The sequence below is a fragment of the Thermobia domestica genome, chromosome 1 (assembly GCF_964235325.1).
Source record: "Thermobia domestica chromosome 1, izTheDome1.hap1.1, whole genome shotgun sequence".
In the NCBI taxonomy this organism is placed as follows: Eukaryota; Metazoa; Arthropoda; class Insecta; order Zygentoma; family Lepismatidae; genus Thermobia; species Thermobia domestica.
Genome location: NC_137454.1, coordinates 374,887,138 through 374,914,373, shown reverse-complemented (window position 1 = coordinate 374,914,373; position 27,236 = coordinate 374,887,138). Strand labels below are relative to the sequence as shown.

Here is a 27,236-nt window from a genome sequence, read left to right as displayed (position 1 = left end):
TGTTAAAAGTTTCCTCGAGAAGTCTAAATGAAATAAACCTATTGGCAGACGAAGATGAAGGTAGGTGAATAATGTAAAACAGGATCTTAAAATGGTAGGTAGCAAGCCAGACTGGATGGCTTGGCAGAGGTTATAATCCAATTGAGAAGCTTTGTGTCTGTGGTGATGATCCTTAATCCATAGAAATCCATGATTTAACAACAAGAAGGAAAAATGAAATGCATTTTACCACTATCAACCTTAAACAAATTCAGCAGTTTTTTATCATGCTAAAGCTTGCATACTTAACAGTATTCGCTAGTTACAGGTACTCTTTTCAGAACCGAGCCTATATGAGACCTCGACCTACAGTTAAAGATTCGCATTTATTCCCACAAGGCTGACACATAAGCAGGAATTTATTTCGGGAGTAGTACAAATTCAACATTATAAATTACATTCAAATTTGCAAGAATTATCCCTAAAATTAAACTAAATTTACAGCAAAATCGGGATCTCGGGGAGCACACTCTTAGAATTCATCTCGTGCGTACATCCCTTCAACAAGAAGTCGAAAGAGGGTTTTCGGCGTGAAAGCTGACCACTGAGTCATTTCGTTGGGGAAGAAACCTGCACTATTGGTGATCGCAGAAGGAATGCTCATGACGATATATTTCAGCAGTGGGAGTATCGAGAGCAAGAGAGCTGAGCAGATAAGGCATGTCATTCGAAAACTTTGAGGCGCTTATAGAAAGTCGGGGCTGCTGATAACCAGGTGAGATGATCGTATGTTACTGCTGAGTGTACAAAACTTTATGTGTAAGCAGCACATGTTTATTATTGAGACCCCATATTGTATCTTTAAGGTTTCGTAAGAGATTCAAACAACAACGGATATTGGCTTCCAGTTCTGTGAAATGAAGTTTCCAAATAAGATGTCTGTCAAAGGTTAGACCCATGTATTTGAGATTAACACTGTGAGAGTCAAGCAATAAATAAAATGTGCTAGATCGACATTTTATTGACGAACACAAAAATAATAATCTATGCTCGAGTTTAAAACTTCCTTTCAGAATACAAATGTACGTGTTCAAAATAGAAAAAGTAAAACTGCAATTAGTACGATTTTTAGTAACTAAATTATTGTTTGTAATACAAAGTAAACTTAACATTAGAACGTCATATATTCTATCCACAAGTTTATCTTACAAACGACGTCATCTGTTACATTATTTTCCTTTCTTTCTTTCTATAATTAAAACCAATTAAAATTTTTGTTCAAGGCATTTACTTTTCAGACACAATTAATCCATAGAAATATTAATTTTAAAAGAATGGTTATGCGATTTCTTGAATAGCTTTTAGACTCTATTTTTTCTAACTTTCTCTTCAATCTTCTGAGAAAGAAGTAACTAGTAACACTGCTTAATCTTATCGTACCTTTTTTGTTTATAATGTATACACAAATGGTACATTTTCTTTTATCTTTGAGAAAATATTGTGTCAGAGAAATATCAAGATTACGGTAAGACTTTTACTTTCACGGATGTTGACAAAGAACTTTTAGCGGGAAATTCCAAGCCCACTGCTCAATGCAAGTGACTTCTTTATATACCGTTGTTTCGTTATAAAAACAACAAATGAATGCAACACTAATTGAAACGAAGGAATTATGCGTTGCTAACATTATTTAAACAAGTTTGTTGATCCGCTAGCCAAGGGAGCCGATTTCTTTGTAAATTGGGGGGGGGGGAGCATTCAGTTGCAGAAGGTATACCGGTACTATATATGAAGATTTTAAGACAAATTGCACTCAAATTATTCCAAATATTCATAAATACAATAGGGGGACCCCCTCGCCCACCCAGGATAGGCGCCCTTGCCTCTACCATATGTTTACATGAATACACGTGTCCAAATATTCTGTAAGAAACTCAGGCCTGCATGCAGGGGGTGTCAAGGGGAGCCGGCCCCCTAAAATGTTTACGATAGGCTTGCAAATGAACTATAATATGGTGATGAAGTATAATATGGTTGGATCGCCCCGCCCCGCCCCACCCGTGCCCCCTTACATTTTTGGGCTGGCTACCGGGCTGAAGAACCTTTCAACTCAAGACACTGGTGTTTTTAGCATATGCTGAGATATGAACATATTCCATATCAAAACATTTTATTTCATGTACGAAAAATCTTAAGCTATATTTTTAAATCGTGCATGTTATAATTAATAATGTAATATATACATATGAACAAAAACACCAGAGTTGCAAAAAGTGCAGCCAAGTTCGTCAGCCTCAAAAAGTGTTGAGATGAGGATGGATGAGCCAAGTTTCTTGGCCACTGCATCTGAAAGGAACACTGGAACTTGGCGTGAGGTGTCTAACATATTCGAATACATTAAGATGTCTGTTCCTAGTTTCACGGCCGAGACATTTCAGTCCTAAGGCTAGTGGTGACCCCCAAATCCACCACGCTCACAAACACCACCCCTAAGGCTCGTTAACATAATTTACTTTGACACTTCGTGGAGGAATATGTTTTCCTTGTCTGGGTTTCGAACCACCAATCTTACTGCAGTATTCTGTATATGTGCCTTAGCTCATTAGCAAAGTTGATATTCCTAAGGTTGATGGTGGTCCCAAACCCACCACGCCCACCACCACTATCCCAAAGGTTCCTTAACATCATTTTCCTTGACACCTCGCGCCAAGTTCCAGTGTCCCTTTCAGATGCAGTGGCCAAGGAACTTGGCTCATCCATCCTCATCTCAACACTTTTTGAGGCTGACGAACTTGGCTGCACTTTTTGCAACTCTGGTGTTTTTGTTCATATTTCACTTCTTTTTGTAGTTCACCATGTCAATATCGTATATTTTTCTATTGAAATTCTCAATTGTGGCATATTGCTGGATTTAAATTTAAAATTGTACATTTTTAGAGGAGTCCTAATGTGTCACATACAACATTAGTTCCCAAGGGCTCTCCCACCGGGAATCGAACCCAAGACCTGTACAAGAAAGGCGCACATGCTAGCCACTAGAACAGCGGGGAGGATTTATTCTATCAAATATCTGTCAGAGCGTTATGTCCGAACGAGATTCCAATTCATTTACACGAACTACAAAATCACGATCGCTAACATCTCATTTTTCATTGCCTAAATACGAAGAGTATCAACAGGGCCCAAAACCCTTGATGCTGAATCCTCGCTGCTACATCACTAGACATAGCTGGTGTTTCAATATACCTAGTTGTTCTCTACCTTTTCACATTGCGAAATTACGGAGTTCATTACATGACGCGCATGTTGCGCAGTTTCATACTGCCTCGGGTTTTCCTTCCAATGATATACACCTTTCAAATAGCTTGTAAACTTAATAATATTTGCCACCAACATATCCTAACTGTATATAAAGCTACATGAACTGACATAAATTAAAGGGGTGCTTCCGGTTGACGTGGAAAGTTGAAATGATGAAGGGGGATGAAGAATTTTCCCATGTTATTTAAATGGGCCTTTTTTTCGACATATAATCTCATGTTTTAGGAACTTGGAATTGGAATAAAAAATTGAAATTCGGTATGCTTGTACGTTTTCATTAGTATTACCTAAGTAAATCAGTAAAAATAAACAATTCCAACTTTAGAGTGGTTTTCTGGGGAACTGAAAAATCTTTCCCATGGTACGTATTTATATGAGACACCTTTTACACCCCCAAATTATACGGCACTTCCTGTAGGGCTACCGAGATTAAATTTGACGTGAATGTAGTTTTTCGGAACTAACCGACAGAAAAATTGCCAAAAGTGAATATTTTTAATTTTTAGGGAGTCTAAAGGGGAGATGAAGAAATTCCCCATGCTATTTAAATAGGCCTTTTTTTGGACAAATAATCTCATATTTTAGGTACTTGAAATTGGAATACAAACGTGAAATTCGTATGCTTCAACGTTTTTGTTAGTATCACCTAAGTAAGTTAGTAAAAATGAAAATATCCAAATTTAGAGTGGTCTTATGGGGAACAGAAAAACCTTTTCCATGTTATTTATATTGGACGTCTTCTAAACCCCAAAATGTTTAGGCACTTCCGGCAGGGTTAGAATGATGAAATTTGGCACGATTGTATCCTCCCGGGACTAACCAACAGGAAAATTGCTAAAATTGAATATTTTTAATTTTTAAGGAGTCTAAAGGAAGATGAAGAAATCACCATGTTATTTAAATAGGCGTTTTCCTGGAATACAAAATCTTATCTTTTAGATAGTTGAAATAGGAAAAGAAACTTGAAATTCGGGAATTGTAAGCTTAAGAGATGTGAGGAAGTAGGACGAGCAAAGGCGAGGGTGTGTGAGCGAACCCCCGAAGGGCAAATTCAGGAAATATGAAGAGCAAAAGGCACGAAATTCACTGTTGATGAAAAGGCTGATACGTAAGAGGTTCTCACACTGTTCACAGATAGAGACACGAAGTATCAAGAACATTTTTACATAACGACTGTGGTAACTATAATATAACTCTGGTACTAATATATTTACGAAATCGGTTACATTTTGTTGCTAGTCTCACATAAATTCGAATTGGATTTCTCATTTCTTCGAAAACTTCATTAATTTTAAACATTCTCACCTCTACATTATCTTACTTATCAAATTAATTTCAATATCTATTTAATACCAATGACTGCAATAAAGGAAAAATATTCACCGTAAAAAGGCAAAATATTGGCTTTCCTTGTCTGGGTTTCCAACCACGAAATTTAAGGCAGTATGTACGTGTCTTAGCCCACGGTTTTAAAAGTTAACTGATTCACAGAACGTGCCTCATTAACTTGCTTAACTACTTATTACTAGCTTTCATTTATTTTACTTTCACACAGAAAAACTGTATGTGGCGTACGTAAAAACGTTTGTTACATCTCTGAATCCTGTAGTTGTTGGACTTAACGTACACTAAACGTATAACTGAAAAAGTATATTTGAACGTACTTTCCGTATAAGTGTTCCGAATAAACGTACTTTCCACACAAACGAAAAGACTGTATGTAGGCGGTCAGGATCTCTCATACAGATGGCTGTATGTAACTTATAGCTGACGTACGTAATGTACGGAAGACTGTTAGATGTCAGACATCCTGCAACGACATTGTGTAACATCTAAGCGGGAAAGAGGGCAGTGCGTATATAACATACGGATAACGTATGTTAAGTATAGCCAATACACCAGCGAGGAGGGCACCAACTGGACCACTCAGACGATTGACAACATTATCACTATGCTCATGATGTGTTCAATAACGGAATCGATCCCGATTTCTGATTGTAAGGACAGTTTTTTTTTTTTTTTGGCTAATGAAAAAATTTCCGTAGCAAATTCCTCAAATTTCATTTTCAAGCCGTTATAGTGTACCTTTATGGAGAGTTTCGCATCTTTATCTCATTAAGAAGTACCTAATGGCTATGGACAGTTTTTCGCCCATAAAAATTCCCATAGTACATTCCTTAAATTTGGAACCTTTATTTACACAGGTCATTACATAAGGTAGGTACCATTATGCAGAGTTTCAATTCTCTATCTCATTTGGAAGCTCGATTCCCGGCGGGAGCTCATGTGGTTCGAATTCCACGTTAATCAGTAGGTCCACGTCTCATATAGCCTCGCTGCTGAAAGGGACGCTAAACTAAAATCAACTCAACTCAACTCATTTGGAAGCACCTAATCAATGATGAGTGAGTAAATGAACCAATCTCTGAACCAAAGGACAATTTTTCGCCCATAGAAAATTCCATAGCACATACCTTAAATTTCGGATATTTTTCATATTCAAGCCATTATAAGCTACCTTCGTGTAGACATTCACATCTTCATCTAATGGCTACGGACAATTTTTCGTCTATAAAAAATTTCCCATAGCACATTCGTCACATTTCGGACTTTTTCCATACTCAGATCATTATAAGATACCTTCATGCAGTTTCACGACTTATCTCATTGGAAATACAAAATCAATGTGATGAGCAAGTGAGTGAACCGATTTCTGCTTGACTAAGGACAGTTTTCACCCATAAAATTTTTCCATAGCACTTCCTTAAATTTCGGACATTTTCCATACTCAAATCATTATAAGGTACCTTTATGCAGAGATTCATCCTTTTATCTCATTGGGAAGTACCTAATTAATGCTATGAATGAGTCAATTATTGAGTGAACCAATTTCGGCTTGGCTACGGACAGTTTTCACCCATAAAAATTTCATTTAGTACATTTCTTAAATTTCAAACCTTTTCCATACTCAAGTCATTATAAGGTACCAATATACAGACTTTTACGTCAATATTTCATAAACAAGTACTTAATCAATGTGACGAGTGAATGAATGAACCGATATCTGCTTGGCTAAAAATAGTTTTCATCCATAAAAAAATTCCCATTGCACATTCCTCACATTTAAGACTTTTTTCAGAGTCAAGTCATTATAAGGTACCTTTATGCACAGCTTCACGTCATTATCATTGGAAACTAACAAATCAATGTGATGAATGACTGAATGAACCGTGCTTTGCTAAGGACAGTTTTTCGCCCATGAAAAATTTCCAATAGCACATTCCTAACATTTCGGAATTTTTTCACACTTAAGCCATTATAAGGTACAGTACCTTTATGCAGAGTTTCACGTCTCTATCTCATTGGAAAGTACCTAATCAGTTTGATGAGTGAGAAGACGAACGTATTTATGTTTGGCTAAGGACAGTTTCTCGCCCATAAAAAATCCCATAGAACATTAATCACTTTTCGGACTTTTTCTGTACTCTAGTCATTATAGGGTGCTTCTATGCAAAGTTTCACATCTATACCTGATTGGGAATTACCTAATCAATTTGATGATTGAGAGAATAAAACGATTCCTACTTGGCTAAGAACAGTTTTTCGCCAATAAAAAATTTCTTATAACACATGCCACACATTTCGGAACTTTTCTATGCTCAAGTCATTAAAGGGTAACTCTATGCAAAGTTTCACGTTTCTATCTTATTGGGAAGTATCTAATCAATTTGATGAGGGAGAGAATGAAGCGATTTGTGTTTGACTAAGGACAGTTTTTCGCCCATAAATAACTCCCATAGCACATTCCTCACATTTCGGACTTTTTCCATATTCAAGTCATTATAATGTACCTTTATGCAGAGTTTCACGTCTCTATCCCATTGGAAAGTACCTAATCATTTTGATGAGTGAGTGAGTGAATCGATTCCTTGGTTGGCTAAGGACAGTTCTTTTTGCCTATAGAAACTTTCCCGTAGATCATTCCTCAAATTTCGGACCTTTTTTCATACTAAAGTCATTACAAGGTACCTTTGTGCAGAGTTTCACGTCTATGTCTCATTAAAAAGTACCTAATCAATTTGATGAGTGAGTGAGTGAAACGATTTTTTTCATGGCTAAGGACAGTTTTATGCCCATAAAAGATTTCCCATAGCGTATTCCTCAGATTTCAGACTTTTTCCATACTCAAGTTATTGTAGGGTATGTAAAGTTTCAAGTTTCTATCTCATTTGGGAAGTACTTAATCAATTTGATGAGTGAGTGAGTGAAACGATTTTTTTCCTGGCTAAGGACAGTGTTTTGCCTATTAAAATTTTCCCACAGCACATTCCTTGCATTTCGGACTTTTTCCATACTCAAGTTATTATAGGGTACCTTTATGCAAAGTTTCAAGTTTCTATCTCATTAGGAAGTACCTAATCAATTTGATGAGTGAGTGAGTGAAACGATTTTTTTCCTGGCTTACGACAGTTTTTTGCCTATAAAAAATTCCCATAGCACATTCCTCACATTTCGGACTTTTTCCATACTCAGGTTGTTATAGGGTACCTTTATGCAAAGTTTCAGGTTTCTATCTCATTGGAAAGTACCTAATCAATTTGATGAGTGAGTGAGTGAATCGATTTTTTTCCTGACTAAGGACAGCTTTTTGCCTATAAAAAAATTCCCATAACACATTCCTCAGATTTCTGACTTTTTCCATACTCAGGTTGTTATAGAGTACCTTTATGCAAAGTTTCAGGTTTCTATCTCATTGGAAAGTACCTAATCAATTTGATGAGTTAGTGAGTGAAACGATTTTTTTCCTGGCTTAAGACAGTTTTTTGCCCATAAAAAAAATTCCCATAGCACATTCCTCACATTTCGGACTTTTTTCATACTCAGGTTGTTATAGGGTACCTTTATGCAAAGTTTCAGGTTTCTATCTCATTGGAAAGTACCTAATCAATTTGATGAGTGAGTGAGTGAATCGATTTTTTTCCTGACTAAGGACAGCTTTTTGCCTATAAAAAAATTCCCATAACACATTCCTCAGATTTCTGACTTTTTCCATACTCAGGTTGTTATAGAGTACCTTTATGCAAAGTTTCAGGTTTCTATCTCATTGGAAAGTACCTAATCAATTTGATGAGTGAGTGAGTGAAACGATTTTTTTCCTGGCTAAGGACAGTTTTTTGCCTATAAAAAATTTCCCATAAAACGTTCCTCAGATTTCGGACTTTTTGCATACTCAAGTTATTGTGGGGTACCTTTATGCAAAGTTTCAGGTTTCTATCTCATTGGGAAGTACCTAATCAATTTGATGAGTGAGTGAGTGAAACGATTTTTTTCCTGGCTAAGGACAGTTTTTTGCCTATGAAAAATTTTCCATAGCACATTCCTCGCATTTCGGACTTTTTCCATACTCATGTCGTTATAGGGTACCTTTATGCAAAGTTTCAAGTTTCTATCTCATTGGGAAGTACCTAATCAATTTGATGAGTGAGTGAGTGAAACGATTTCTTTCCTGGCTAAGGACAGTTTCTTGCCCATAAAAGATTTCCCATAGGACATTCCTCAGATTTCGGACTGTCTCCATATTTAGGTCGTTATAGGGTACCTTTATGCAAAGTTTTACGTTTCTATCTCATTAGGAAATACCTAATCAATTTGTTGAGTGAGTGAGTGAAACGATTTTTTTCCTGGCTAAGGACAGTTTTTTGCCCATAAAAAATTTCCCATAGGACATTCTTCAGATTTTGGACTTTTTCCATACTCAAATTGTTATTGGGTACCTTTATGCAAAGTTTCACGTTTCTATCTAATTGAGAAGTACCTAATCAATTTGATGAGTGAGTCAGTGAGTCAGTGAGCCTGAAAACTGCATATTTTGGGGGTCCAGTACTCAAATATGGTTGAAGGTAGGAATGTGAGATTTGGCATATGAGTTCATCTGTGGGATATCTCCTTACATTCTAAATTTCATGTTTCTAACCTTAATAGAATCGTTTTTACAAAGCCTCGAAATCGGCGATTTTACCCAAAACTCTTGTTCGTGTATAATATGCTTACGGCAGTGCAGGCCAGTTTTCATTTGCTTCACTGAACTTGGCTGCCATGCACTGCCGTGCATGTTGATATGAAAACAAAAGTGACTATGTTTGTTATTTGATAACTCTTGAACCACCCGATCAATCTCGATCAAATTTTCAACATAAATGATGTTCGGACCTGGAAGTTTTTTTTTTTTTTTTGTTTTGTTTTTTTTTATCATTGCACTTTGATGGTGCAAGTTGGGGGAGTAGGTGTTCGAAAATGATCTCTATATTAGTGCCTAATCGATAGTTACCGGGGTCGAACAGTGACATTTCTGATGCCGTTTAAATCCAAATTCAGCCCCGCAATATATAAATGATCGAAAATGACCGAATGATCGAATATTGGAGAGCGCTTCAGTACTAGTAAAAAGTGTCTGACTAACGGAACATATCACTAATTTTTCTTGTTTTAACCCAGCGAACTGACACTAGTTATAGACTAATTAAGGACTTTGGTTTACCAAAATTCCTAGTCTGTGTCCGCCCGTCTGTCTGTCCGGCCGGACATAAAAACATCTCGAGAACTACTTGATCGAATAGAATGAATTTTGGCCAGGATATAGACAATGAAAAATTGAGTTTGTTGATGGAGATGATAAATGAGAAGTGATAAAAATCAACCATTTCCGATTTTAACGTTGATCACTCTATAGCAAAAATGGTCTGCAAGCAATTTCCTTTAATCGATTAAGTTACCCAAGAATTACATTTCATCTTCACCCTTAACTCTTTACTAAAACCGGAAGTGATAGAAATCCACTTTAACTTCCGGTTTTAATATTGATCTACATAGACAAAAAAACGGTAACAGATAGAGACAGGTGTTGGTTTTTAATCGATTTTGCGTTTAAAGAATAAACCATCTTCTCTTTTAATTCTCTATTCAAACCGGAAGTGGCAAAAATCAATCAATTCGACGTTCATTACTATAGAATAAAGACAATAGATGGCGAGAAGGGTAAAAAAAATCTATTCCAAATCCATTCTAATTTCCCTACTAAAGTCGAAAGCGATAGAAATTTCCTACCACTTCCGGTTTCAATATTAATTGCGAAAATAGTACGCCATACAAACCAAACTTTTTCACGTGCTGTACACTTGACAATGCACTTGCTAGTTAGAATAGCTACAGGGCAATGACAATTTCTGTTTTCTGAATATTGTGTCTGTTAAAATGAATAAAGTAATAGTCATATTTTTTGGATTAGAGTTAGGGATGGTATCGAGTACAGTCTCGGTCTCGTCTCAGTTGATAAATAGCGGTCTCGGTCTAGATCTCGTCTCGAGTCAAAAATCGCCGTCTCGGTCTCGGTCTCGTCTCGGTCAAAAGATGCTTGTCTCGATCTTGGTCTTGGTCTCGAGGGCCAAGTCACAGTTTCGTCTCGGTTTCGTTTCGAAAGTCTCGAAATAAATACAGTTATCGTATAGTCTGTCGTTGCCGCTCATTTTTTGCCTTCATTTCTGATTTAGAATTATGGTATGGTGTACTTCTTCATTATTAATTTGCTAGCGCTAATGCTTTCTAATCGTGTGTTCCAGATTCAATCACCACTGAGTATATCATACCTAGGATAAAACTCTAATTGTAATCCATGAAGGAATTGTAAAGGAATGAAAATAACTTGTATCAATGTAGCCAATATAACTTTAGAAACATCCATACTGACTAACAAGAATAATGATCTGTGTTGAGTACTGTTCAGAAATGTAATACCTCTCTAAATAACTCGAAAAATGAATAATTGTGTAAATTCAAATGAATATATCAAGAAACAAATGAAATTGAATATAAATTCCTTTGATGCTGCAGGTAAATAGCTACAGGCAAATGGTTATCGATCTGAACCAAGATATTCACATGGTCAATATCGTGCAATGTTTGATTTATGTTGAATTTTGAATCGGATCCCATTGAGTGCCCAGAATGTAACTTTGTGATGTTTTAGTATACATATGAGACTACAATCTGGACAATTTTAAACAAATTCGCGGAGACATTTATATGCGAAATTCAAAATTTAAATTTGAATTTGAATTTTTGAAGTGTTATTTTTTTACAGGTTTCTTTCAACATAGTACAACTTGTAGAGCAATCTTTAAGCTTTCCAATGGTGTTTGTTTCACGTCTCTAGTACACATATTAACCATTTTATGACAATTTTTAATAATCACAGTAACTGAAAAAAATGCCCTTTTTGACATTTTTGAACACCCTGTATGGGGACACTTTCAGGAAGAGAAAGGTAATATTTGGGATTTTTTCATCTCTCACTGTAATAAATCTGTGCACCAATTTTTACAAAAATCTAAGATGTTCAGTCAGATTTTGTCATTTCATTGGTTAATTTCACATGGAGTGTCCCACTGTAGTTATATTTAATATCTAAATTAGAAATATGTAATACCTTACATAGTGCAATTTGAGAAAATACAACTTTGAGTTGGCAACACTGCTTGTTTCTCTAGTGGTATTGCAGAGTATCCAGAAGAATTTCCCTTTCAATATTTCACACAACATGTTACAAAATTTCAGTTTTTTTAAATATATATATATATATATATATATATATATATATATATATATATATATATATATATATATATATATATATATATATCCAAGGGGAGGGCCATAGGGCTATGGTCATAGGCAACCTTGACGCTCAGGTATACACTAGGTAAAATGGGCTTCATTCCCGCTTTGTTATATATATATATATATATATATATATATATATATATATAACATCTATTTTAAATATTTAACAAATAGTACCGGTAAGGCCTATGTAATTTTCTGATTTCAAAAATGGCTTAGGTTCGAATAACATCATAAAACAATGAAAAAAAAACTAAATTTTATTGTCAAACTAGCATCCTATCAAAACTCAGTACCGAGAAAGACTGACTTGATTCTGTCTTTGTTCGGAACAAGAAAGACCATGAACAGGACTTTTATACATAGATAAGCCCACCAACCCCCGGAATGAAATCTTCTGAAACACTGATCTCAGTGAATGCTTTAACATTGTACTTGAATCTGGAACATTATCACAAAATAATTAAACTTGAATCGATTGGAAAATGCAAATGAAAACTGTAAGAATCATTTTTTTAAAAAAATAACTTTAGTTATTCCTTGTTCTTTGTAGGATAGTCCTCATTTGAAAACATAAACGCTGGTATACATTTCGAAGGCAAAGAGTTTATTTCAAGTTAATATATGTTTTTTTAAACTAATTCAAAAACTGTTCTTGCATTTTCGAGACACGAGATGAGACGAGACATTTTAAGAGACGTCTTGTCTCGTCTCGTTGCAACACTAAGGAGGAAACGGGAGAAAACCTATGCACATGGCGTTTGTCCACCACAAAGCCTACTTGCAGGGGCTGGGATCGAAGCAAGGGTCTCACCCCGAGAGATGAACGTTCTGCTACTGAAACACAGCATCTCCCTTGAATAGTGTAATAAGGTGAAGATGTAAGCTATTCTTAGCACTCTCAATTAATGTAACCAAAGTAATTTTCCCTATCTCTTTAAGATTTCTCAATCTGTCTCTATGCGGATCCAATATTGTAACCGGTAGAGTCGCTGGACCCATATCAAGAAATTGTTACTGTTTGTTCTATAAATGAAAATTCCATATTAAATATAATTGTTAAATATACCAATTTTTCACTTTCAATAGCGCAGTGGTCCCCAACCTGGGGGTTGAACACTCTGAAGAGTGAGAACGGGGCGCAAGCTATGACAGAAATAATATGTGAATTTATGAATAAATAAGAACTTGTAAGAACCATTTACACTTTAGCTTTAGTAAACTTCAAAACGCTACAACTTTGACATTTTGTCTCTCCAATACCTATTCAAGATTTCTACTTTATTAAAACTAAATAATTGTGTACATTAATGTTTTTTTTTTTTAACAAAATTAACAAAAATGAGTACAAAATGCTATTTCAGTGTATACGATGAAGTTTAAATACTTATCAAGTAAAGACAGAGGAAATACTCAGTGTGATGATTGACACTGGTTTTCCTTCACAAGTTGCTTGATATTCGGTGATAAGTTCGACACAGATTAAATATGTTCATGTACCTTGCAGTTTATATTGTGGTTGATAAATATTTCAAAAAATTCAGAAAAAAGACAAAAGATCGACAGATGTCGAAAAATCACTTTTACGGTAAGTTTGTGGTTAGGGATGGCCAATTCCAGAATTTTTAATTTCCGGAATCCGGAAAGTAAAATCGGAAATATTCCAGATTTCTGATTTCGGAGAAATTCCGTAATTCAGAAGAATTCTTGAAATTTTCTCATTTTCCTTAAATTTCCCGAAATCCGGAAAGTGAAATTTCCGAATCCGGAAAATAAATTTTCATGATTCCGAATTCCGGGAAAATTTTGGTCATTCCTAGTATGGGTTATGAAACGTGTTCATCCGTTGAAACTTCGAATTCGATTTTTTCTCACGATTGCCATACTTTCTTCTCTCCTTTCGTTGTTCGAAAGTAAAAATAGAGTAAATCTTATTTTTTTTCGTCATTACAATTTGATTGGATTTAATATCTGTAAAGGGGGAAATGGGTTGAAATAATTTTCCGTAGAGCGTAGGGCCTAACCTATATTTTCCCGTGCGAAATACTTCCAATTTAGTTATCCATATTCAACTGATTCTTCATGTTTTGAATTAGTCTCTCAATATTCGGTGATAAATTGGATGTTCCAACGCGGAGGATAATTTTATGATGGACATCAGTTATCCAGAAAAAAAAAATTCAAGTTAAAAGTTTACGTAAAAGATACGTTCCCATAACGGATCAGGCGAGCCTTATGAAAGGATTGAATGGGCCGCAACCAGCCTGAAAGTCGGTTGTTCCACATTTTCTTTCAAATATTTGGTACGGAAATGCGGTTGCATATTAATCACAGACTTGTATACATGATAATCAAGCGCACAGAAATATATATGTGCTCCAGTCAACGCCATTTTTCTTAACTGCTCGCTGCTGACTCCTAGCGGTAGAAAGTGGAAACACTGCATGGAAACTAAATTTTGAAAATTAACCTTTCAAAACGTATGTCGCACAATAACATATGTTTACTAGACTTCACAGAATACATTTCTGAAATCGGGCTCACCATTTTGACTTGCCCTGTACTTTTGTATTAGACATATTATAGTTTGGAATGATATAATAATTAGTTATTTCATCGCCTTTCCAAACTCTTTTACTGTGCCCACCATTGATTTGGAAACACGATTGCAACATCAACGGGTAGTCAACATTTTTCACAACTAACACTTTCTACAAATATTATCTCTTTCTTGATTTCCAGATTTTCTTAGCAGTAGAATTACTTTCTTTTGTTTTGTGTTCACAAATCCATGACCATGATCAAGAGAATAGACAAAATTATTGTCGCAATAGCTTCTTATTTTTCGCGATAAAGATCACAATTTCAGAATGCTCTCCAAAGAAGGTAGCATTCTCCTGTTTGTCACGTTAGAGATCCTCTAGATGTCTAACAGACATTCTTCACGAACATCAATAAAATGCTATCAAAATCTGCAGCTTCCGGACTGGAGAAAGCTTAAATTGTTTCAGAATCTAATCAGAAAATTATTACAATGAATTATCGCATTAAAGCTTCACTTAACTGATTCACTGTCTATACCAACAAACAACAGAATATCTTGTTCTAATGATTATTGATATAACCTAGTAACCACTGTCTTGATAGTATTACCTATTACCTATAATTGTGATTTAGAATGCACATCTTTTGTATGTGATAATAATTATGTAATAATGTGCTGATAAAAAATAATAGATGTTCTTGTATAAAAAGGTATCTTGGTTTAAGTGTTGTATCAGATTTCAAGCTACTGCTGGCCTGCTAAGAGGTAAGAATCCATCCTTCTATCAGCTATGTTCTCTATAGTATGAATGTAATTTGTAATAAGGTGTTTCATGTAACGTTCCGGTCTCAAATATTTTCGAAGCAAAATAAAATCCCCAATTCTGGATCACGAATATCCTCTCATGTTATTTCCTGATCATAGGCGTAACTAGAGGAAGCTATCTTTGGTGTAACTAGGATATTTTGCCAGGCGGTTCATGGTCCTTTATCTTTCGACCAACGGTATTACGGGGAGAGCAAATAATCTTTCCCTTGGCCTTCTCTAGTTACGCCTATGGGACAAAGGCGAACCAGGCACCCTAAAATACTGTGCGTCTTCCAGTGGTGTCATTTGGGGAGGACAGAGGGAAATTGCGCCCTAAGTTTGAGAAACACGTGCGTTTCTCACTAGAATGGTTTTATTGAATGTCAATAATCTGATAAGTTTATGGGTCGCGGTGGCTCAGTGGTAGAGCCTTCACCTCTCGTGCTTGAGGTCCCGGGTTCGATCCCAGCCTCCGCCAAGAAAACTTGGTGGTGGAAAAACACCTCGTCCGTGGGTTTCCTCGGGGTTCTCTCGTTTCCTCCAACTTTCTTCATTCCACCATTTTATTCATTACTCATCATCACCGTCTCCTTTAGCCTCACCGGCATAACCGTTGGACGTAAAACTCAAAGATTTCATTTCATTTTCTGATAAGTTTATCGCAATTTACGCAAAAACAATTTTATGTTAATATTAACTCTATTTGGTACTATCCTTCGCCATTTTGATTTTCTGTGTTCGGCTATGTAACCCCCCAAGTTATAAGGTCACTATGACAGTAGGTGTGGTTTCTAAAATTGGGCCTTTCAAATTCTAAAATGTTAAAAGAAGTGAGTACTACAGTGAAACCTGTCTTTAGCGGAATCGAGCGGGACTTGCAAAAATTTCCGTTAAAGTCAGGTTTCCGCTTAGTGGAGGTAGACCTTTCCTTTCTTTCTTTTTTTTTTAAATACATGCTTATAAAGGGGCATACTGGGAAAATATATTGCTGTACGTACATTGTTCGATTACAGTACTTCTTTCTTCTACGAATAAATACAAAAATAAATAAATAAGTAAATAAATAAATAAAATGAATACAAAATTTGCTATGCACACGTTTTCTTTATTTTTCTAATAGCCAAGCAGGGTTATCTGTGTACATTGCTGCTTGGCTGCTTGACTTTCCGCATATACTTCAGCCTGAGAAATTATACTAAGTGAATCAGAATGATTTTTCCGTAAGGCAAATTTTTGGAGTTCCTTTAAACTTCTGAGAGAATCTTGATATGTATTTATTCTACACTCTTCTTGGAACTCGGTATCGTATTCCTCTTCTTCCTCAATCTCGTTTTCTTCTTTCCGACATTCCGTATGATTCTTAAGTTGCGGGGATTAAGGACAATTTGTGGGGGTCAATATGAGTAGTGGTCGGGGAAGGTCAATACTGTCTAGAAATATTTAACAAAAGAACGAACATTTTATCGCAGACAGTGTAATGTATATGTCTCATAGAATGTCTAAACATCTTTTAAACGCTGTAGTCCGGAACTCAGAATTTTCCGTTAAATGTTTATTTTTCTTTCCGTTGTCCGCGTAACACAGTTTCCACTTAATGAAGGGAGTTTTACACGTTTTCTTCTCCAAAATTCATGGGACCGTGAAATATTTCCGTTTAAGACAGTTTTCCGTTTAGTAAAGGGTCCGTTGAAGACAGGTTTTACTGTATTAAGTTTTTAAGCATAGTAGAAGGGAACAGTTGCGGGAGATTCAGAATTATTGTTGTGTACGAGATGAAACCGACTCTTTCAAGACGGGGACAGTACTTTCATAACATCCTTTTCGCAACGAGACAATCATAAGTCTCTTACTGTAGGCAACATACTCAGGAGAGAATAAGTATTACATAACCAAATTTTTCAAAATTATCGGCACTTTCAATTCTCAGAAACCAGAGGCCATGACTCTCCTAGCAAAATCTTTTGTTGGGTTAAGGAAGAATTCATGAGTGTCTTTTTTAATATTATTATTGTTTAATTTAAACAAATAACATCAAATTAATAAATAATAAACCCTCCGTTGTTATTTCTAAATTTCTCGCAATGTTCAGTTAGTTTTTTCTATACGTCGGCGATAGAAATTTCCCAGCCTTCAAGTAAAGGATTCGTGCAAGCTCTTATTTCTAGGTCGTTATTCAACAATACACCGCGCAAAGCGATCAAAAGATATTAAAATTTGACGGTGTTAAGCCTTGAGAGTATAGAGGATGAGACAAAATTTCCTTCGCGGCTTTGGTCGTATTGGCAATGCCATGTTGCTGAATTGTTTTATTGAGTAGATATGATTATTGAGCGTAGAGCTCTGCATTGAATGTTTGGCTGTGCTTAAAGCAGTTCATAAAGAATTGTGTTTTCCTAGTACCACCATACAGACAATGGTCTTTCGAGAATGAAGGTCTTGTTTTGCTCGCGGAGTCTTTTGTTAGTCGGGTATCATCTATTCTTTATGCTGCTTTTTTTTTCATATTGACGTAAAGACACCATTTTTCATTGCCTGTGCAGTTCGGTAAAGAAAACGCTGTTTGTGGTCATGTGTCTGCGATTGTACAGCGTTGATTTTTTTGTTGTTTTCGCTTAAATTATGTGACACTCAAGCTCCGAGTTTCTGAATTTTGCCCATTGAGTGAAGATGGTTCATCATATTATAAACAGAAAATCATAATATGTTCTGCTAATTGTTTGGTCGTTTGACGTGGATTTTCGTGAAGAAGATGGTTCAATCGCCCAATAGTCTTAGGAATATCGTTATTTTATGCCTATTCTTATGCAAGTAAGTTTTCCGTACTTTATTTCGTTTTGAAAATATTTGAACGTGCGACATTAAACGAAATACTCTCCCTATAAAGAACGTTAAGAATAGGTACATCGGCATATAATAAAGCTTTGTATTTGCAGAGACGTGATTAAGTATTGATGCACGTGACTGGCTACTGGCTAATGTGTTTTCAAGAAAAGTTATATGTGATTAAAATATTTACTTATATTGTTATCTTCCGTCTCAATGTTCTTCCCGAAAGCAGTGTTCAAACTCATAACCTACTGTAACAACAAAGGGGGAAGAGGAGAGAACTAAGCCGGCAGCGCATGTTAGAAAATAAGTAACTTGAGTCGAAGGATTATTAATTAGAAGTACATATACCATATATATAGGTAATGTGCTATATATAATATACTATATATATTTCATATCACTCAGTAACTGTCTTAATTACGCACATATGCATTTGCACTTTTGCTTTTCTTAACCAAATGTAATGAATTACGATAATTAAAGTATAATTATTTTATTTGTTAATTATTAGATTGACGAACATATTATTCTGCTTAATTGTAGTAATTTTAAGAAAAGAACCGTGTCTACTAGTGGGAGGTTGAACTTTTTTACATATATATTTATTTTTGAGGGACTCCTGGTTGGATCTCAGGACAAGTGATCTTGGATGGGAATTGCTCTACAATGAATTATAATATTACATTAACGAATGACATTTTTGCACGTTGCTAAATACTTCGTTTGTAAGTTCGTGAAAATGTTAGTAAAACTAGACAAAAAAGGAGAATAATACATATTTCGTTCATATGGAGAATAATCAGGAGATTGTAGTGTATGACAAGGTACTGTGAAAATGGGATCAAATTTACACAATACTTAAACTGATATTTCTTGCGAAAAATAATATCCTTGTGTACTTTTTTTAAGCATGCGCACATATCCCACTTGGTGCAGGTGAAGTTGAGGAGCACCATCAGATAAAATTATTCAAAATCAAAATTCTTTCACTAATTATCTTGCAATGCCTTCTAGACTCCTATTTTAGTGGCGCTTGCAAACTACTGCATACAAATTAATAATATTCCTGCAAACATATGTATCATAAATAACATAGCCACAAAGTTATAATTTATGTCATAAAAAACGCCAAGCGAGATAAACACGTATCAATCTGTGCTAAGTGGTCTCTACATGATTGCTTTTATATCAATTTCGACTGAGAGCGTGGCAAAACTGTGGCCCGCTGGCGCGTTAGCGACGGTTCAGTATATGCGCTTAAAGGAAAACAAACACGAAACACACTCAGATACATCTGTGATACTAAAAACAATCACAAAAAAAAACCTACCTTTATATTATGATTCCTTAGTAATGTAATCTTTGTTTACAAATGGCTTACATATTTGCTACCTATATAAACAAGTTCTTTCAGCATCACTTTTCTTTTGCAAATGAAGAGATTTTATCATTAATTTTAGAATAACTCCTTATGATAAGGAGAGTAGCTTTTGTTTCAATGTTATTTATTGCTAAGAATTTATGGAATATTTCTATTCTCTTTCAGACTTTGAGAAGTCCAGAAATGAACACTTTAATTATTCTAATTTTGTTTCAAGGTAAGTAAAGCTCCAAACAACTTTATAAAAAATGCTACTATTTGTTTGTTCTTAATTGTTTCTAAGTACTAAGTTCTAAGAAGTTTCTAGTTCTTTCTTAATTAATACAAGAATTAGCAAAGGTAATGGTTGACAAAATAGGGGCTGTAAGGTTAATCGTAAGGTTGCGCAACACATTTTCGATTTATTTAGGTACTAATTTAAACTTGAATTGTAAAATAAAAACTGATCTTATTAGCCAATCTATTCTCAGAACAAAAATGGTGTATAACTTTTGTTTTACTCTAGATTGCCTACAGAACTCGAAGTGTCTCGTCTTGAAAATGATATACGAATCGAGAGGAGAATTTTTTTTTTAATACCGGTACTTGTAGATTATAACTTGTAGACGCAATTAAGAAACAAATCACGGTATATAAATTTTAAACAAAAATTTTCAAAACGAGACTAGAAAAGATTTTTTTTCGAAATTTGAGACGAAATTAGAAAGATTTTTCTAGAATCGAGACGAGATTAGAAAGATTTTTCTAGAATCGAGACGAAATTAGAAAGATTTTTCTAGAATTGAGACGAGATTAGAAAAATGTTTTTCTAGAATCGAGACGAAATTAGAATTTTTTTCTAGAATTGAGACGAGATTAGAAAGATTTTTCTAGAATCGAGACGAGATTAGAATTTTTTCTAGAATCGAGACGAGATTAGAAAGATTTTTCTAGAAACGAGACGAGATTTCTACAAAATTTACGAGACAAGAAAACTAATTTCTCGTCTCGTCTCGTGGGACTACTAGTTCATCTCTGTTCTAATCATCAGTATTGATAATTTATTTTCTTCTTTTCTTCAAAATGCTGTATATTGGAAAATTAGTATGACCTAATCACTTAAAAACAACAGGAACAAGTTTTTTTAAAGTCTTCGAAATTCAGTGATTGGAATGCAGCTTGTGAGAACATTCTGACTTCAACAAAAATCTTGAGTTGAATTGAATTGACGATTAAGAAAGAATCTATGTCTTATTTGTCTGAAATCTGTTTATGAACTTTCCCATTTCTCTAAGGCAGGGTTTCTCAACCTGGGGGTCGCGAGAAGGTTTCATGATGACCACGAAGATAAACTGAAAAGATAAATTTAATTAGAGTCTAATACTGGAAAACATTTTTAAATATTACTTTGAATTTTGTACTAATAGGCATATTTTTATTTTTATATATACTGTTAAGAATAACAAAAAAAAAATCAACTGGTGCGGAGTTGATTAAAAGTCAATCTAAAAGAAAGAGGTACTATAAGAAACTAATGAGAAATACATATTGAAATACCAAAAAAATACAAATGCAAAAGAAACCTGCATACAATTAAAATTGAAAGCTAATGAGATACGTACCTGAGCATGATGTGGTTTCACTAGTCAGGCAATATACGGTTCAACCTTCGTGACGCACATTATCAAGTCATTTAAAATAATCCATTTTAACAATTATCCAAGTTTTTTAAAACCAAAAATAGAAATCACTTTATTTTTTTTAATCATATGACCCAAAATTAAGGGAGTTATGAAGATTTAAAATTTTTGAAAAAAATCTCCATTTTGAAACAGTATGGGGGATCGGATTCGATATTTGTAATATGAATGAACTGATCAAATTTGATTTTAATCCTTTTGCTTTTACTGAAGTTATTGTATCCACTTGTAAGAAACGTGTTAGGGAAATTACTGTAAGAAATGGTTTCTATTATTATAGAAACAGATGAATATCTTGAGATCTCCGCAATAATTATATTAATAATTCCATACAAGCTTATTACGAACCAGAAATTATAAGGAGGTTGCTGGCAAGAGGATGTGATAAAATAAGGGTCGTGATAGGAATTACGTTGCGAACCACTGCTCTAGGAGCATACACAAGTTTGTGTATGGGAAAGGCAAATGTAAACGCATTGAATTATAGCTTGAACGCAAGCAAAGCGTTCCTCATGTTTTGCATGGCATTCAGAATTTAATGATTCTGTAATTTGAAAAATATATCCATTGATTTTTTTTCTAATTTATGCAATTTTCTATTTTATTATTATTAAAGTGCATGGACTGTATTTAAGTTTTCATGTAGATAGTTTCCACAAAAGCTGAGATGTTCTTTTTCTATTCAGTTATGAAAAAGTGTGGCGTGTCTCTTCATTTACCATTTTCATTCTGAGACTTAATAACGGACAGACGGATATAGTTCTTCTGCAACTTATGGACTTCTGGACTTCCGATACTTATACATGGCATAGTTTGGAGGTCTAAAATAAACCAAAAATATTATTTTAAATAGCGCTGATCCAAAGATTCAATAGATTTGTTTCTTTTCATTATACAGGGTGTTTCGAAACAACACCGACAACGTTTGGGAGGTGATTCCTCACACCAAGATAAGACAGAAAGTATAGACCAACCTGGGTGCACAAATGCTTCCTTTCGGAGTTATAGGCTGCCGAAATCATTTTTAAAAAAGTAAATTTTAAAGGTCCATAGCTCCAATACTATGGAACCTACCGTAGTCGAGTCAATACTTCACTGAGGAACTAATATGTGTACTATCCAAAAATACATGTTTCAGAATCCTGCTGTACTCATGCAACAATTTTTATAGAAGGGTTTTGGCTACGGGCATATAATTTGAAGTACTCACCAACTACCTCTATAAAAGTTCTTGCAGAAGTACCGCAAGATTCTGAAATATGGATATTTGGATAGGATACATAGTAGTTCCTAAGTGATGTATACGGTAGGTCCCATAGTATTGGATCTATGGACCTTTAAAATTCATTTTTATCATGTTTTTGGCAGTCTATAACTAAAAAATAACGGACTTCTGCACCCTGGTTGGTCTATACTTTTTGTATTATCTTGGTATCAGGAATCACCTAAGAAAAGTTGCTTGTGTTGTTTTGTAACACCCTGTATATGAAAAAAAAGACATCAAGGCAATTAGCGTTTGATTTAATTGCAATTCTAATCTGTTAATGTAGTCACTAAATGCTCTCTTTTATATTTATAGGTGCCATCTTCAACTTCGTAACTTCAGAATCCATCAAGAGCAGGGTACGAAATCTTTTCATAATTCAAAAGTTTCTAAGTAATGTGTTATCTTTTTATTTTTATGATTGCCAAGTACTAAATTATTTCAATTTTACACAAAAAGAACTGTCTCAAATGTAAATTTCACAGCTATATTTCGGCATTGCCATCTAAGAATTTTGAATGTCTTAACGAAGGTTCGCGATAATCCCTTAATGCAAGAGTTTTATCAATGGTTATCTTTAGCAAAATATTTTTTGTCTGTTCTTTATTTGCTTTCCTCACATTTTTCATAACAGTTTCCAAAGTATATTTTTTAAACAACACCAGAATCATTTTCTTTATTATTATTATTATTATTATTATTATTATTATTATTATTATTATTATTATTATTATTATTATTATTATGTCCGTTCCCTTTTCCCCGTGAATTTTCGACGGGTGTTCGGTTCAGGTTTTATTCGCATATTGTAGTACCTTTATACGAGGATTGTACTGGAAGTTTCGGGAAAATGATAGAACGCAAGATCATCAAAGTACAGCATTTTTTTAATTGCTTTTCAAAGTATTCCTCGTGTGCAACAATGCATTGTTTCATGCGATAGAACCACATCTTGAAACAGTTATGCCACTCCGAAGTTGGAACGTGTGAAAGAAATCACTGGGAACAAAAAGAAATTACTGGAGGATAAGTCAGGGGAATAAATCGGATGTGTCCATGACTTCAACGTTTTCCTGGTTCAGAAAATGAGTTGTGGGAGCTACTGTGTGTGAGCTGACATTATGATTATGTAGAATGATTCGACAGTTGTGGTTGGACTGTCTCCGCACATTCAGTGCTTCTGGTAGACATGATTGTGTACCGTTCTGCATTGACTGTTCTACGATTCGCCAGTGGGACAGTTGCAATATGACTTGATTTACCCCCCCCCCCCAAAAAAAAAATGCAATCATTTGTTTGGACACACTGCGTGCACGAACAACTTTGGTTGGTTTAGGTTCATCGAGGAACACCCACACAGCAGATTGTCTCCTGTTCATATGCATGAATCCACGTTTCATCACCTGTTACAATGTTAAACACAAAATTAGATTATCCAGACTTGAACTGTTCCGTCATACCTTTGCATCGCTTCACAGGGTCTTCTTTTTGTGTTTGAGTTAAATTATGTGGAATCCAACGAGCTCAAAGTTTTTTCACACTTAAATGATTATGCAATATTGTTTGTATTTGGCTCATGCCAATGCCTAAGGTCCCCTGAATTTCGAGATAAATCACATGTCGAGCAGTGTTAACTAATTCACAAACAGCTCCAATGTTTCTGGACACAATGGCTGTCGATGGACGACCCGAAAGATCCTCATCACTCAGGCTGACCCCACCACATCTGAATTCCTGAAACCACCTGTCAATTGTCGTCTTGGGATGGGGCGTCACCAGGAAAAGTAGCGGTAATCCGACAAAAACACTCTTGCTGTGTCAACCCTTAGCGAAAATCGTAATAAATCATGGCTCACTCGACCACCTCACATCAAGCTGGTGTCCTGCAACGACAATGATTCCGAGTTACATATGGTTTTGCATTTAGAGTAAACAAGGATAACATTTTATAACTACAACAAAATCTAACAGGTTACATTGTACGTGATTCCCGAAACTTTCAGTGTAACCCTCGTATTTATATTAAATACTGTTGTATTATACTTTATTTATTGTAGTTAATAAGGATATGTGAATAAATAATTACTGTTTTATATGATGTACTATGTTTATGCATGCATCCATGTGTATGTATTCGCAACTACGCTTGTGTGTCGATCGTTTGCCCCTTTTGGAATCGGTCTATTGACCCCTTGGAAATATTCTGCGGACATCCCTACCTCCAATAGTGCTCTTCTAACCTTAAGCTATCCTACACTTCTGCAATGCTTTCCCTTTATATCCAGCATTTTATCTCCATTCTTCTTCATACTGCCAGTTTTAGTAAAGATTAGAGCATAGATGAAATCTGTTCTTGGGACGTTGAAACTATTCTATACAATAATAATAATAATAATAATAATAATAATAATAATAATAATAATAATAATAATAATAATAATAATAATAATAATAATAATAATAATAACAATAGCTTCTCGTTATATATTGCTGTTTTTGTTCGATTTTCATCAATGAGTTGGTGGAGATCCAATGAGTTTGTTGTGTTATAACAAACAGCAAAGAAACTCTTGATATCCCTCCAGCATTTTGACCATATGTTGCACTGTATGATAGAACACTGTAAAGAACATTTTGAATCCTTTCAATATTTTGATCAAATGCTATAGATCATGTACGAACTGGTTGTTTTTTAAATATATTTATGTATTTCAGGAGAAACGAGGTGTCACTATAACCAGGTATGCTAGTGGCAGCAAGACCCCTTTCCACATTTCAACGATAGCTTTACAAGCTGCTTACCGTGCGAAGGCTGCTAAGGCAGCTCAAAACGCAGCGGCTGAGCATGCAGCGCAACAAGTGAAGGCCAAATTAGCTCAACAAGCGCAACAAGCATCCCAAGCAGCCAAAGCAGCGTTAGCGGCCAAACAATCCATTGTTCAACAGCTAACTCAACAACTTCATGAAGCTCAAGCACAAATACAATCCGAGGCTGCTCAAGCGGCTCAAGCTCAACAGGGATTAGCAGCAGCTGAACAATCCTCTCAACACGCTGCTCAACAAATGCAAGCTCTTACTTCAGCGTTGTACGCGGCACAAGCGAATGCTGCAAATGCCGCCAAAGCTGTCCTCGTTGCTCAACAACAATTAGAAGCACAGAATCAGATGCTGTACGCTGCCAAACAACGGGCTCAAGAATTGGAAATTAAACTTCAGGCTGCGCATGCTCAATTAGCGGCTACTCAACAGGCTGCCTGGAAAGCTTCGTCTGCAGCAGAGTTTGCCCAAGTTAATGCTGGTTCTTATGGTGGAGCGTTTATAACAGCACAAAAGATTGGATACTAATTTACATATATGTATAAATCCGTTTGTAAATTAGAAAAACAAAATACATTGTTATACTTGTAACGTTTCTAATTTGTATACAAATAAATGTATTTCTTAATATTTGTGTTTTATATCTTATGCATAAAGATAAGTTAATCCCTCAACCCAGCATTTAAATCCCTACCTCCCTGTCCTACTGTCGTTACTTAAATAATACCCTGCTGGTAAGACTTTAAAACTTCAATTTAATGAAATGAAATTATATCTTTCAGTTTAACGTCCCACGATTATGCCCTTTAGGCTAAGGGAGACGGATGATTAAGGCAAATGAATGATGATAGAAGAATTGGTGGAATGATAATGTGAGAGGAAACCGGAGTACCCTGAGAAAACCCACAGACACGATATTGTCCACCATAAACTTACTAAGCTGGGATTGAACCAGGGACCCCACGTACCAGAGATAAGCGCTCTACAACTGAGTCTCCGTGCCCCAACTTCAAGTTAAAGTGGGCTCCCGATTTGAAGGGTTAATACTATAATATCTCAATATTATTAATGTCCAACTGTTAGATCTGATATTAAGAGACCTTATCACTGCGAAATTAAAATACCGCTAATTTTACGTTAATTTTGTGATATCTTCAAATAGATAAAAGATAATCAAAATGTGGAACAAGATCGCCCTAAACAATATTATTTTGCATGAGGTACCGTTATGACGAGTCACCTAGTAGCTTTCCGTTTGCAGCCATTTAGAAACGCGAAAATAAATGCCGATTTTCTAAGTGGCTGGAAATCGAAAGCAGATAAGTGAGTCATGATAACGGTATCTCATGTAAAATAATATTGTCTAGAGAGCTCTTGTTCCATTTTTCAATTATCTTTTATCTATTTGAAGATATCACTTAATTATTGTAAAATTAGCGGTATTTTAATTTCGCTGTGATAGGGCCTCTTAAAGTGTGAAGAACCCTTATATTTTAGAGAATCCATTATGCTAATATCAGAAGAACAGTAACTGACGTGTGAAAACTAAAATCTACAAATTGAAACTATAGGCCTAACTGAAGCAATCATCTCAATTGCGCTGATTAATTAATTTGTATTTTACGTCGCTTCCCAGCATAGTGTTATATAGGACAAGACCTACAGTTTAATGTGGAGTCTAAACCACTATTCTTCGCCATTGGTCTTCAACCGTGAATCGAAACCGGGTTCTCATACATTAAAGGCACGCAAACTAGCTACTGGACCTGCTAATAATTTGTGTGTCTGTCTGTTCGATAATAAGTTACGTATAATTTGTCCGATATTAATAAAAGATGAAGGTATATGAGGTTAGGAATTATTCATCTTGCATTGAAGTGGAAATAGCCAAGAACGAAGGAGTAACATTACCCAAAGTTCAAAGTTTGGAGAGATACA

At 35.2% G+C, this 27,236-nt stretch overlaps 1 protein-coding gene across 2 annotated transcripts; it reads left to right on the top strand.

Annotated features, from left to right (window-relative positions):
• Positions 1–25,895, top strand: LOC145668279 (uncharacterized). Of its 2 annotated transcripts, none has more exons than XM_081735992.1 (4): positions 1–60; positions 19,704–19,755; positions 22,797–22,840; positions 25,197–25,895. In XM_081735992.1, exons 1-4 carry the CDS (start codon positions 55–57, stop codon positions 25,824–25,826), a joined length of 732 nt encoding a protein of 243 aa, XP_081592118.1. In that variant the 5' UTR covers positions 1–54; the 3' UTR covers positions 25,827–25,895. The 2 variants fall into 2 exon arrangements, with proteins under 2 accessions (XP_081592118.1, XP_081592128.1); XM_081736002.1 differs by lacking the exon at positions 1–60 and adding an exon at positions 15,202–15,286.
• The last annotated feature ends 1,341 nt before the right edge of the window (positions 25,896–27,236 follow it).